The sequence below is a fragment of the Athene noctua genome, chromosome 2, assembly GCF_965140245.1.
Source record: "Athene noctua chromosome 2, bAthNoc1.hap1.1, whole genome shotgun sequence".
NCBI lineage: Eukaryota > Metazoa > Chordata > Aves > Strigiformes > Strigidae > Athene > Athene noctua.
This window is the reverse complement of record NC_134038.1, coordinates 124,160,629-124,175,929: the sequence shown is the minus strand read 5'-3', so window position 1 is coordinate 124,175,929 and position 15,301 is coordinate 124,160,629. Positions and strand designations below refer to the sequence as shown.

Sequence of the window (15,301 nt, the reverse complement as noted above, 5' to 3'; positions counted from 1 at the left end):
TTATCTAGTGGTTTTCATCAGTAACAGAGAATATGTTTAACAGACAAAGCCAGTATCATTATCTGCATGTTACAGATAGCAAAAGTGAAGCATCCATTGAGCTATTATGCAAAAATACTAAAAAAAATATTAAGTAACCCATGCTTTCGCAGTACATTTTTGGTTCCTTTTATAGAATCCGACTCTACACTGTGTATATTTACTGTAGTTACTTAGTTTGCTCTTGTGCTTCTGGGAAAGTTGAAAGGTTCTGACTTCTCTAGTCACTGGTTTTACAGAGGGCCATATCTACAGTACTGACTTACTGCATTGGACAGATTTGAGCCCTTATTATTTAAAATTACTATTATGTTTTCAGAAGTTCTGAAAATACCTACTTAAAGCATATGAATGAAAATTGAGGGCATTGGATCTTTTTAAAGTTTTGTACTATTCTTTTGGAATAAAGATACAGAAAAGAACAAACTGTTGAGGGTGAAGAGAGGTTGAAACAAGCTTCAAACTCTTCTTTTTAAAAAAAATCATTGTGATTTCTTGACCATCCCATCTCTATGGAAAAAAGCCTCAAGAATAAAACACAGTAAGCATAATTCAGTGTATCTGTAAAGCCAAGAAAATTAGGTTAAAAATACTTTGAAAATTTTAAAGCACTAAGATTTAATGTATTTCTCAAACACTGCTGACCTAAACATGTAACCCTACCACATAAGCCTAGTGAAACCATCTTTATTTTTCCTGACCCTTGAAGCAACTCCATGTCTGAACATGCCAATTTACTACTTTTACTTTTTTCAGGACATCTTATGAAAACCCTGTCTTGACACCACAATGTAGTGAGTTCTGGCACTAAGCCTTTACTTTTTATTAAATGAATTCATTAATTCCCGAAATGATCAGTCTGTTTACTTGTAGCTGGCATTATCGTTCTAAACCCTGAATCACTGTTGCTCTAGGAAACCTTTATGTGCAGAAAATGAAAGAAGATATAAAATGTCCTTATTTAATCCAAAATGAAAATCAAGAGGTTTAAATTTTTAATTCTGTCTGAAATCAGTTTGTGCATTTAGACATAACTGAGCCCAAGTTATATCTCCACAAAGAGTTGTAAATTTTAACTTCCCCATCTTTAAAAACCTCTTTTACCAGCATACTGGAAGAAAAGTCACACAGCTTTTTTCTTCAGCTTTTATAATGTCAGATACTATTGCATTCACCGCAACACGTTTCTGGGCAACAGCAATTGCTTGTTCATTTTCCAGTTTTCCAAATCCTGAGCTCTGTGAAACATCTAGTACCGCAAACCACTTCCTTTCTACTCCTGTGAGGGGGGCAGAGGGAACTAGGGACACAGCAGGAGAAATGTGTCATGTTTCAGTCATTCCGGGTCTATGTTGCATGATCTCCCTTGTTTGAAAGTGTTCAGGTTGGCTTGAGTTCTGAGTGGTGGCACTCTTTATGTAGGCTATATTTTGGCCTGCTGCCACAGACTTAGTAAGAAATTAGTTAGGAGCAAGTAAGGACCTTAGGAGTTTGTCCCTGTTTGCAGACAAACCTGTTAACAAGGTGATTACAGTCTGTTGGGCACTCCTGACAAGGAAGGAAAGGAAAACCTTAGTCAGTGTGTCCATCAGTGTTTGTTGTAGTCACTGAAGTGTTATGCTGCTTTTCTTCTCTTATTTCTGCTCTGCCTGGATGCTGAGATTTTAATCTGTGCCTGCAAGGTGATGTTATCTATACATGTATGTATGGGTAGCTCCATTGTCTTGATACCTGAGTTTTGTTTTCCTGTCTGTATCTCTTTGCTTGAGCCACCAAATCCCTTTGGTGTGAATGCTGACATTGATCCCTGTGCCTGACTTGAAGTCAGCCTGACAGGGCTACCCAGGAAGCCAATTACCCTCTGATGCTGCTCAAGCACCAGTGAGTAACAGGCCTGTGGAGAGCTAACTGATGCTGTCTTGGCCAGAGCAGTGTCCCTGGAATTGCCACTCTTTGCCTCTGCACACTACAAAAAGACTAGTGCTGTCTATGCTAATCCATTTTTCAAGCAATGGGTTTACATCTGTTTTAGCCTCTGGCTTTTCCTCAGGCTAAAACTGAAGATAACCCTTCTACCAGAATTACATTTTCTACTGACTGCTGGGAAGGGCATAAATTAGCCAAGCTAACAGAGTTCGGTACATCCCAGATATTTGCTGTCTTCTCCCTCTACAAGTCATGCAAAAGGAGTTACAGACATGTGCTGCCGTTCAAGTTATGAATGACTAGTTCATTTTTGTATGCTTTTCTCTGCTGCCCAGAAACCAAAATTAGTCCTAATGATATGCAAAATTGTCCATCTAATTTTTTAACTCCATTCCATATCATCCGCATATCTGTGCACATTGGTGCATGTCTTCTAGCTGAATGGATTGCTTGCTTATTCTGGTTAAGCCTGGATCTAGAGGAGGAGCTGATCCACCATGGGGCTGGTACAGGTTTGCTAGATCCTTCAGGAAAAAGAAAGATGCTTTCAAATGTGAACTGTGAGGTGGACACATTGGAGACAGCTCTAAATGCTCCTGTCCGACATTAGCAATCATACTGTAATCTAGTTACTGACTAGACAAAAGCCTTTAAAAACTTTAGTCCAATGCCTTTAAATAAGGTAGAGTTGGTATTAGTATTCTCTGGAAAAAGCTTGAATCTAGGTTGGAAAAGTGAGAATTTGCATATAAATAGAATATTATAGAGAAATCTCCATTTCTCTTAGCAGGACAATTTTTTGTTGAATTTTTTTGTTGTTGTTGCTTTTTACACAAATAATTTTGTGGCTTGGCAAGGGATTGTGATATAGTGAGGTTTGGGCAGAAAATGCATAAATTACACATGAATTAACATTTTGACATTATTGCTGTGATGGTTAATTGGAAAACTTCAGATGATTTAAAACATGTTAACTTCCTGATTTTCTATGCTGTAATTTGATAATCAACAAGAAAATATACTTACTAATATTTTGCGTTGTGTGCTGGGGACATAAGAACATAGCAGATATACTTAATTTTGCTTTATGTGGAAACTCAGTATGTGATAAATATTCATCTAGGTACACTTGAGTGTCTGCATTACTAATAATTATTGGAAGTGCAACTGGGAATGTGGATATGAAGCATGTTTGTATGGTGTGCAAACGTGACGTGAGGTTAATCATGCTGAATATGAGTAGCTGAAAGTAAAATCCAAAAATAAAAATCTCAGCACTGTTCAATGTATCAAGAAGAACCTCTTTTTGCTAGTCAGGTGAGATCAGGAGAGTCAGGCTTCCCTTCTATAATGCAAAATTTTGTGCCGGAAAAGAGATGAAAGGGAGAACTGGGAACCTTTGAGTAGGCTTAAATCTACAACTCTACTAGGAAATTTTTAGGGATCTTGAGCTGAAAAAAAGGTTGAAGGCCAGTGTTAAAAAATGGTTGTATGTATAGCAAAGGTCAAAGTTATGTGAAGAGAAGCTATACTGAAGTTAGAGCGGCTGAGACAAGAAAAATTTAAGGAGAAGGAACACTCTTTACCATTTTTCAATTGGAGAAGCTATTGAAAATGCACAGGCACTAATAGCATAATTTTGAATTTGTTTATGCATTCCATGATGTCCATCTCTCTGACCTGATCCACTTGAAAGTTCTGAAAAATATCACATTAGTAACAGTACATCTGTGGAGTTTTAAATCAAATCAGAACTACACTATTTTGTCTTCTTTGTTTTTTTGTTAATAGGGATGCTAAGTAGTATATAAATTGAATTTCCCATGGCTGGATATCTAAGCTTGTTAGAACTTCTTCTTTTGTAAGGAAAGGCTAAACCAGAATCAATTCCATCTTTATTTTCTGTTGTTTCCTTTCAAAGTAATTTTGTCTCCCTGTCTCAGAAAGTGGTGGGTTGTGATAAAGGATTATACTCTGCATTGTTAGTGTAAACATAATTGTGTTTTTACTGTTCCAGAAGTAATACATAAGGTCTGCACCTGTGGGATGTAGATGTGCATGAGACATGTAAGAGCCTAGTAGGTATGAAATGTTATATGACTTCCACTTCTGTTACCGTCATTGTTCCCTAGAGTCTTGTCACTGTTTAAACCTCAGCTGCAAAAGCAACTTAACTCCATCTAGACTGTGTGTATAAAAAAGTTTAGGTACATCAAATGATAACACATCCTTTTTTCATTTTAAAATCTTCTTACTATAATGGCTTCAAAATCTTGATACTAGTTAGGTTTTTGATGATGACAGATATCACTGTTTACTGACAGAATGTCTCTCCCCCTTATTAGCCAGTGTCATGGTTTGAGCCCAGAGGGCAACTGAAACCACAGCAGCCCGTCACTCACCCCTCTCCTCTCAGGAATGGGAAGGAGAAGATAAAGCAAAAGGTTCCAAGTCGAGATAAGGATAGGAAGGAATGACGCACCCATTACAGTCATGGGCAAGAGACAGACTCAGTAGGGGAAGAAACCAGAACATCAGTTTACTTCAAACAATAATAACACATTTAACAGAGAGAGTAGGACAGTGAGAAGCATTACCACATCTTAAAAACACCTTCCCCCACCCCTCCCTTCTTCCTGGGCTCAGCTTTGCTCTTGATTTCTCTACCTCTTCACCACAGTGGTGCAGGGGTCAGGGAATGGAGTTATGGTCATTCTGCCACTCCTTCCTCCTCAGGGTGAGGACTCCTCTCATTCTTCCCCTGCTGTAGCATGGGGTCCCTCTTACAGTAGACAGTCCTCCACAAACTTTCTCTGATGTGAGTCCTTCCCACAGGCCGCAATGTTTCCTGAGCTGCTCTGGGGTGGATCCCTCCTGCATGTTGCAATCCTCCCAACAACAGAGGGGGCTTCTTCCTTCCACAGAGTCCTGGCCTTCTTCAGGCACAGTTGCCTGCCCCAGTGTGGGGTCCTCCATGGGCTGCAGGCAGATATCTGCTCCACTGTGGATCTCCATGGTGGCAGGGGGGTGGCCCTGCCATCTCACCATGGGCTGCAGGGAGGATCTCTGCACCACTGCACCTTCCTGACCTCGGTGTTTGCATAGGCATTTCCCTCCCAACTCCTCCTCTCAGGTTTCCCTTCTTAAATATGTTATCACAGAGGTGCAGTCACCATCACTGATTGGCTCAGCCTTGGCCATAGGCAGGTCTGACATGGAGCCAAGGCAGCTTCAAGAAGCTTCTCACAGAGGCCACTGCTGTAGCCCCCTACCCCACTACCAGAACACCCCCACCACACACAAACCCATCATACCCAGCATCTTCAAGACTGAAAGTCTTCTTTGAGGGATGAGTTATCCTTGGTTTTTCTGTTCTGTGTGTATCCAGTTAGCAATAAATTTAGGTCCTGGTCCCCGAGTGGAACTGACAGAAAAAGTATCAAAACAAATCCATAATACATTAGAAAGCTATAATCAGGCTGCTTATAAATTCAACGTGCATGTTAAATTATTGTGTTTACATAGCTGAAGAGTATGAGTGAAGCTGGAGTTAGACAATTTTTCCTCAGTGTTGCTGTATGCTAATCAAAGATACACCATTGTTACCAGTGGACTCAGACTCCTGACTTTACCAATACCATTTTAATTTACCCAATATGATTACATAAGTGATTACAAAATGAAAGTAAATCAGACCGTTTCAAAAAAACCCCAAACTACTACGGTAGTTGTGACAAAGATAAAAGTTCTAGAAGTGTGATAATGTGCTCTTTGAGACCACTTATAGTGGTGAAAAATAATTATTGAATAGAAAGAGGCTGTGAAGGGAAAAGTCTGAATTCATATTGTTGATAAAATGCATATGTAAGGAAATTACCAGTTACGGATTATTATTGACACTAACTCTGTACTGCACACGAGTCTTAGTAGCTATTTATTGTATAATTGCAAGAAAAATATGCATCAAGATGATGTTTTTAGTTCAGACATTATTTGTTTTTCTGAGCATACAATTCAACAGCAGTACTGTGATCATAATCTGCCATCATTCAGTATTTTATTATCATTAACTGCTGACTCCCTTTGCAGGCCACACAAGCTCTCATCCCATTTGGTGAAAATTGAGTCATCCTGAGAATTGTTCTATTAAAATACTGTTAGCAGTCTCAGACAAGCTTTAAAAAGAAAATGTCAGGGTGTGGTCTTTTGTTGCTTTTAAAATCATGATCCAAATGGACACAGCTGTTTGCTAATTGTCTCTGTGGGATAGTTTTTACAAGTCATGTTATTTATGAGTTTGTTAAGAAATTTATCCAGTCATTATCATGGACATATTGAAAGTCAAGGAAATCTGTTACTTCTTTCCTAAATTAAGGTCAGAAAGATGGAATTGGGCCTAGTCTCATGATTCAGGTACAGTAGAAAAATGTTTCTATAGTGTTGAGCTTTTCAAAGGCAGACATAATTTAAACTGAAAATCCTTCTTCTTATGAGAAGTATGATTGATTTTGCTATGATATTGGACATTGAGGATATAAGCACTCTACCTGGAGAATCCTTTAAAAGAATGTTTATGTTTTGAAGAGTCTAGCACTTTATGGGTCCAGTATTCATTATCTTCCACCAACATTTTTTGGTTTCTCATCTTTATAAAGAGTCATGAGATGAGCTATAGAAAGTTATTTAAGTCGAAGGAGTGTGATGGCATTTTCAGTTCTTTGATGAATAAATTCATATGGTTGGTATTTGATTTTTGCTGGCATTTGGTCTGTGGCAGATTTAGAGAGATGATACTATATCTCACGAGCAATCTGTTGAATAGAGGTTTCAGTGTGTGAATATTTCTGGGCTTTCAAAAAAATGTCTTGGTTCATTTATGGAATTAGTCAAATTGCAGAGTTGACCTAAATATGTGCAATCATGAAATGTAATTTACACATGTTCTTCAGAAATGCAATTCTGAAATTCTCATGTGCTGAAATATTCTACAAACCTCTGTTTGACCTCATGGAAAGGGGGGGGAAAAAACAAAAACTGTTGAATGAATAGTGGATGATTTACCTATTTGCCTTTTCTGTTTCAAAATAGTGTTTCTTTCTCCTTTAGTTACATTGCTGTCCATTAAATTTTGGATGTTTCTTTTTTTCTTGTAAAGGGAGAGCTAGATCTTCATTCTAGATAAAGCTTTATGCAGACAAGATTTCCCTATTAAATCAGAGCTGTTTTACTTGTCAAGATCTGCTGTTTCATTTTGGGTTTATTTACTTAGCATTTTTTCCTTTTTTTTGAGGGCAGGCTTGGCAAAACAGAGTACCCGTGCCCCAGCCATATTCAGGCAGCTTCTTCCCTTTCAGCAGGTCTTTCTTGTATAGCCCAATCCGCACTTCCAACCCATAAGTGCTGCTTGCATAATTCATACTACTGAAGTAGACAGACTTCTCTACATATTCAGTTGATGTCCACTTGCAGCAGTGATTTATGTTCACAACATAATTGTTAAATAGTTCTGTGTATTTTGTAGTACAAGACATACATCTTCTTGCCCAAACCCCAGACTAGCAAAACCACCTCAGAAGTCAGGTCCTGATGGACAACAGGATACAGATTTTGGTCATGTGTTCTCCATCAGGTTAACTTAATACAGTTTAAAAGCTTGTTTAGTACTTGTTAAAATGCAAGCTAAGGTAGTCAGAAAGCTGTTAGCTGGATACATGATGGTTTAGGCAAGAGATGCAAAAATCTTTTAAGTCTTTTTTCTGTGAGCAGGTAAACCTATCTAGAAGGAAATCTGAAGCACCTGTCTTATTTGTGAACAAAAGCAAGTCTGTCTGTAATTTTCACCCATTCCCCTTCCTCAGCCCTTTCTCTCAGTACGCTGCGTAGGTCTTCCCAGTTTGTGTGAATGATGCCCCATTCCCTTAAAGCCTTTGGTGGTAATTCCGGTCAGTCACATTGACTACAAAGGGCTGAACTGGCCAACTATGACAAAAGTTTCTGAACTTGCCAACAGACGTTAACTCCAGATAATAGCAGAGCAGTGAAAGCTTTTTATAGATTTGTTTCCCTTACCCCCACCCCACTGCCTTTCTAGCTTTATTCAACACAGAGTTGAAATCTTAAATTTTAACAACCCAAGAGGGAAAGGAGCTGCGGACACAGTGATTTTCATTGCTAATTTTATGAAAACTTCAAGGACAAGAGCTGAAGGATCAGACCAAAACACCAGCTTAGTCACATATTCATTAGAAAGACCTGTACTCTATTTTTACTACTTCCAAAACTACAGTACAATATCAGCTCTACAGACCTTCACACTGAGGTGATTGCATGCTAGTGACAGGACTATATATAACACTCTTGTGGTTTGCACATAAAAATATCAGTCCAAAACTGTAGTTCCAGTTTTAGCAGATTTGAGGGTTTATTGTAGTTCTGAGTCTCTGTTCATACAAGTCAAACAAGTTACTACTCATCTATTTTTGCTAATATTATGATTTTATTATTAATCAGATATTACAGCATTTGGCTGCTCTCCAACTGATTTGAATGACATGTTCTCCTTCAGTGTTAATTAGGTGTGAGTTCTGAGATCTAAAAGATAAGAGTATAATACTTTGGTACATTTCCTCTAAAATGCCCTTTATGTGATTTATTAGCTACACAGTGATTTTGACCTGAAACATGAAGTAGTTCTGACTTGTAAAGTATTGGCCTTTTAGGTCTCTGAATGTTTTTTCTGCATCAGCTGCCTGCGTTTAGAACATGAAATTTAATTTATCTATCCATTATCTATGAATTTAGGTATTTAAATTAGATTTACATAAAAGGAAAACACCCTGTTTAGCTCATTTAAAAAAAAAAAAAAATCTCGTTTGTCACTTGCTCAGTATTAGAGGTATGTCAGGATAAACCAGAGACACCACACTGCATCAGATCTGGTCAGGCCAAGCCCATCATCTCTCTCTCTTGCCATCCCCAGTAGCTTAAGGAAAAAGTTTAATGAAGGAGGAAGCATCCAGTAATTTTCTCCCTTTATTCCCTGAAAACACATCCAGATTTTCTCACATTGTTGCTTCAGTATCCCCATGCTGCCAGTCAGTTAACTAGTTAACTAGGACAGTTAACTAGTTTAGTGGTAACACTGGTAGAAGCTTTCATGGATAATGGTGAAAAAAGGCCCAAAGACTAGTTTTAAATTGAAATGTTATTAGTTCATGCATTTAATTCTTGATACTATTAAATTTAGAAGGATATAATGCATTCTAGTTAGTTGGTTATAAGGCTTCCTTATGTCAGTATAGCTTGTACCTGTAAAATAATATTTATCGGTGTAATGGCACTAACCATATGGTTTGGAACATTTTCTATGTTTCAAGGGAAAATTCATGTAATTAAAATTGAAACAGGATAAAAGTTGTGCACTGATGACATCAAAGATTTCTCTAATGGAGAACGGCCCATGCCAACTTTTGCAGATGCCATGACACAATTATACTGTAAAAGAAAATTATGGAGAAAAATGTGTAGAATTTCCAAGCCAGTGGAAATACCCCAATGTACTTATCTCCTTCTTCTCACCAGCACTATATTATTATTGTAAAAAGCAGTTTATGTTACAACACCTTAAAGCTTAGGAGCCATGTTCATTTCTATTCGGGATGTGAGAGAACAAAATGTAATTGCTTTCCTTTACAGACGAGGCTCAGCCTGAGCTGAATTGTATTTAAGACCCTCCCCTAACCTCAACGTTTTCTATTTGCCAATTTAGGTGATTGTGGGAGTGCAGAATGAGGGTAAATAGACTTTTTGCCTGTCTCTCTGAATGTGGGTGTTGAGCCGCTAAGGGCAGCCAGGAAAGGTGCTTCAGAAGAAGGCAGTGGAATCCTGCAGGCATGTAGTTGTTGCACTGTGGCCTAGGACACCCGTTTGCAGGTGTCTAATGCTCCCCATGCCTCATAGAAGGCGTTGAGGCGCCTTAGTGCCACAGGTGCAGCTACAGCAGGAGGGCAAATGTTGGCTGTATGGATCCAGCCTCAGGAACTGCGTATCACAGGCAGAAAGTGCCTATTTGCGATTGTATCTGGGAAGTTTGCCGTGTCTGACAGCTTTCTGATGCCCTTATCACCATAACAGCATGGTGAGTGCCTCCAAGCTGAAGCAGGGAGGGCAGCTTTGAATAGATTTTGATAAGGACTGCGGGGGAATAAGTTAGTTCATCTGCTGAGCTGTCTCTCTGCATCTGGCAACTGATTGCTTGATAAAACAGGGAATGTGATGGCAATTTGTTGAAGACAAGTGTTCTAAGACTTTTAAGAAATGCAAGGAAACAGCTTTCCAAAACCCACCAATTAAAGAAGTCTGATTACTTGGGGTCTGAGGAAAGTTATGCCCTGAGATTGCTTATTTTGCATTTCTTGAATTCTGATTTCTCTAGGTGACAAAGCACCTTCAGTTCACATTAATTTCAGTGTGATTGAGAGTGATCAAATAGCTTAGGAAATAAATTTAGTGGATTTGGAGAATTTGATAGAAAAATGGAATCACACAGAGCTTAAATCATATTAGAGACTCTTTCGGTGCTGTAACTCTTTCTAGTCTGTCAACAATTCTAGCAGATTCTCCTATATCCATGACTCCTCTACCTGTTCCTGCTCTGATGCAGGAAAATCTTACATCTTATTTAAACCTTTGATAGGTAATTTTCTAGTTTTCTCTCTCTTCTGTACCTAGACAACATACACAATGCTTAGCAAGGACCTTGGAAGTGGTGCCTTCCTTTCTTCAGAAGGTTCTGCCAAACAGAAGCAATGGAAATATTTCTACAAATAATTTATTTACCAGTTTATCCTTTCTCTCAGTATTTTGCTTTTACTTTGCTACTTCTCACAAGAGTTTGTTTGGAACTGCACAGTTCGGGTTTTTGAACAAGATCACTTTCTGGCACACAAAAGCACAGAGCACCCCTCTACCTCTCCTTTTAGACCCAAAGACAGTATGAAAAGCATATCTGATTTTTAGGGCAAAGTATGCAAAATTACTCTACCCTCTCTTGATGGTGTTAACTAACATAAATTAACAAAAAATACTTTGGCGTTTTGAATTGGGCAAACTGGAAACTACTGAAAAATTTATGGTTTGGTCTTGGTGATAATTTTACTAGCATGAAAAAGTTGTGAATGAGCATGACGTGTAAAACATACCATCCAACTACTCATCCTTTGCAGGGGTGGGTGTCTGCAGACTTCACACATCATGCACATTTATCACTTTTACAATGGGACAGCTTTATTTTTACTCTGGAAGAGAAGTTTACAGGAATTTCATGCCTCACATAATGTTTATTCGCCTTCACATGGCTTCCAAGCTCTTTCTACATGAATCAGTAACAAAAGCTAAGTCCATAACAGTGTTTCTCTCCCTCTTCTACTTTTGAGTGTTTTGGATAATTAACTGATCTTTTTCCTTATTTTATCTTGAAAAGTGACACCTATGGGTAGGCAAGTATCAAAGTTACAAAAGTTACCAGGAAGACTTTTCCCAGACATAAAATATGGTAAATAAAACATTTAGAGTGTTTAGAGGAGTCTACAAAACTTAGTCCAAATTCTTGAATTTTGTAGAAGTGCAATATGCTATCTATTCTTTTAAACTCTTATGTTGTTGTAGAAAATTTATCAGAGATATAAATGGCTATTCTTTGGAGTTGTTCAAAACATATATAAAAAAATACTATTCTTAGGTTTTCAATTATGATTAGGAAACCAAAGTTTCACTCACTGTCTTGTTTTGTTTTTTTTGTTTGTTTGTTTTGTTTTTTGTTTGTTGGTTTTTTTTTTTTGGTCATACAGGTGTGTTTTATGAAGTTGTTCAGAGCTTCCCTCGAGTGGAAGAAAATGTGCAAGTCGACTCACGTGTAAGCAGCCACAGGTGGAGGAGGCACTTGGAGTCTCTCAAATCAGTCGACACCAACAGAGCCAGTATGGGGCAGGATCCTTCTGAGCCAGGGGGTTTCACGGATCTGCTGCTTGAAGAGGGACATGACAACACCACCCAGATTGAGGTAGAAATTAATTCTATTTTTTTATTCAGTTTGTTGTTTTTGATTGAGGGTAAGAAAAAAATTATTTACTTCAGACTACTCAGACACTGATAGGGGAAGAGAACCTCCACAGACTTTGTATTTGTGGCCCAGTCAGTACATGGAAGCCAGGTTTTTCTCCTGCCCTGATACTGTAGCCTGTACTTTCTGACTTTTGAAGATAGTCTCTTGAGGATGTCAGTGTCTGTACTGGAAAACGGTTATGGGAGGTCCCATGTTATAGCAGTTCTTGCTGGAGAACTGGAAAATGCAGTAGTATTAAAATAAAACTGAATTCTTTCTTAGAAGTTGGTGTAAGCATCTCAATTTGTGATATTTTGCCTGGTCTCTGTGGAGAGTGGTATCTAAATATGAAGGGGAAAAGACCCTAGAGAAAAAATCCAGATTGGTCATTGAAACAATTTGCCAATACTGTTTGATTGTTGATCTTCCAAAAAAGAATACAGTGGATCAAATCTATTTCCATGAAGTCTTGGGACATTCTCCCACTGTTTCATGGTTTCATTCAATCTCTGATTGCTTGTTTGAAAATCTCTAACTGCCAGCTTGCCCTCATATGGACATAACGTAAATCCAAGTGAGCACTAGTCCTGTCTTTAGGGCTGCTCTCAGTTTTGAATAGTGTAGGGAGAGCAGAAGTCGACCATAATGTTATGTTTTGTATGAATGGTACAGAACATATCCACCTATGATGAATTGTGGGTATTCTTCTATCCTGCCATTTTATCCTTCTGGTTCTACATAGACATATTGACTGAATTGATTTTGCTTTTATACACAGATAGCAAGTGTTAATATTACAATTACTGTATTTTTACTGATTTTTTTTTTTAAAGTATTAGGTTTGGTGTTTTCTTATTAATAAAATCTACATCCTATATTTCAATAAAATACAGCTTGGAATAAGCTATGCTTAACATTTTTTAGTCTTTATATTCTACTTCCAAAGCAACAGTGCTATTTACTTTTCAGTTTAGAGGAGCTCACTCTCAGACAAACAAAACAGCTTTCACATTTTGGGTTGTTATCTTTCACGATAACAAAAGCAAAGCAATACCATCTGTAGAGACAATGGTGTCTCTAAAGCATGAGTCAAAAAATAATAGTGCTTTTTGAGACGTGTGTTTTGTCCTTACTGTTTTTTAAGTTTCCCAGTTTGCACAGTGTTTCCTCTTGCATAATCATGGAAGTTGCTAGTTGGTAAATTATATTTTTGAATTGCACTGGTGATTTTATGATTTGTTTTTTGCCCCCCGTAATCCCCGCTGGCCATACTTGGGGCAATTCACTCAAGCACGACACAGATGGATCCTGCTTCGAATTATTTTAGCAGGTAAAGTGAAAGATGTCTCAGGTATAGGAAAGTTCATGTAGCTGATCTTTCCATGGCTTACCTGCAGATCTCCATGCCGTGTCTCCCTTCAGTTAAGTTTGAAGCTCTTTTGAAGAAAAATGGATTAGATTTCCCCCTCTAACACTTATATATGGCACCATTGAGGATAAAAGTGAATGCTTGCAAATGGACATATGTAGAATGGTGTTTTTCCAGGCCATCTTTCCTGACAGATTAATGGCCTTATACTGTCTTAACCTCAAAAGTACATCACCCTTACTGAGTTCATTACATTCAGGTTTTGTGTTCTGTCTCAGCCCTCTCTATTCTAAGGTCCTCCCAGCACAATAAGATAACCAAGTTGTCGTTTTACACATTATCGGATTCGGTTGTAAATCCCTACTACAACACACAGGCATTTTACAAAAAAGCCTTGATGCTTGGCTTTATAGAGAAGGTAAAGTGTACAACAGATATTCATAGTGTAAGAATCCATATGTTGCAAAGTCTTCTGCAGTTTGGGAGCTTATCGGTGGTGCTGGAGAGCATATTGATTTTTTTAAACCCTTCTCTGTGTGTTGCAGTTCTTGCTGAAGAAAATCCAGAGAATGAGTACTACCTGCCACTCATTTAATGACACTACAGAATTAAAGCATCCCTCTGTCACAGATACTGTTTCTTCCCAAAGTATTTTGAGGGTTTGCCATGCAAATGTGGAAGACTTCTTTTACAGGAAGGCTGACAATGATGAACATGTCTTTAATTTTCACTTGATATTGTTTTCTGTTCTTATTTATAATGATGAGTTTGCTTTCTATCCAGCTTTGAAAAAAAACCCAAAAAACCAACAGAACAAACCAACTCCATCCCACCAGAGAAAAACTGAAAACAACCAAGGACAAAAGGGAACGCAGTATGCAGAAATTTCTGCACACTGTTTAAAAATATCTCTAAATATTTCCTGTGTTATGATCTATGCAGTCATAACGTGGAAATAATAAAATCAACCTGTGTGGAGCATAGTTTAGTTTCACTGGCTTCCCTTGATGTTCTCAGGTAATGAGATTTTTTCATTCATGTTTTTCCATTGGAGCTACTGGGAATTGTTCTCTAACTTCACAGATGCAGCATGCTGGATCTGCCCTTATCCAGAGGCAGTTTTAATGTCAGCTTGAGTGGAACATGAAGTTCAGTCCTTCAGGAACAGCCTTAGAATGTACACTGTAAATTAGTTTATCACATCTTTGCAGTAGCCAGGGTGGACCTGCTCCCATATGTAAGAAAGATGATAATGCTCAGATTCTCTTTGAAGATGCTCTCTTTCTCATCCAATAGCCACAGTGGTGCAAGCGCTAGGGACCCCAGGACATTCACCATCTCTCTTCACATTTCTGTTTTGCCTCCTACATTTGTTTGGACCTGTGATTCAGGACAGAACTCATGCAAAATGATGTACATGTTCAGGTGCTTTTTTGAATCAAGATGTTCACTTGAGCTAGACTCTCTGAAAGGTGAACTGCATTGCAGAGACTAGTAGAAGCAGTGGCTATAGCTATTTTTTGTGTAGGACCTTCAGAAATGAGCAGGACCTTGGGGAGGAGAAGGCAAACCTCCAAGTCTCATTAAGTTGCTGGAGAACAGGAATTTTGTGGTCCATAGGTGCAGTGTTGTAGCAGCACATACCTGCAAAACTAGAGATGCCAAAGAGAAAGCCAAAGGACAGCAAGAACAGGTTTCTGCTGCAAGCCAGATTTTCTAGGCACGTAGTATTTGTGGTCTTTCTGGAGAGCTGGTAGTAAACTTGAGATTATAGGGTAAAATCAATGTCTAACAAATGCTTATCATAAGCACTTTATAAAACAGTATGACAGTCTTGAAAAGACTCCTCTTTTCTCCTGGTTTAG

General features: G+C 38.3%; 1 protein-coding gene across 2 annotated transcripts in view; it reads left to right on the top strand.

The window, feature by feature from the left end:
- PLXDC2 (plexin domain containing 2) overlaps positions 1–15,301 on the top strand; it is a 279,425-nt gene that overhangs the window by 110,644 nt on the left and 153,480 nt on the right. For both annotated transcript variants that reach the window (XM_074900172.1, XM_074900174.1), the window contains exon 2: positions 11,814–12,025. In XM_074900172.1, the coding sequence (XP_074756273.1) occupies positions 11,814–12,025 (212 nt within the window). The remainder of the gene's footprint in view (positions 1–11,813; positions 12,026–15,301) is intronic.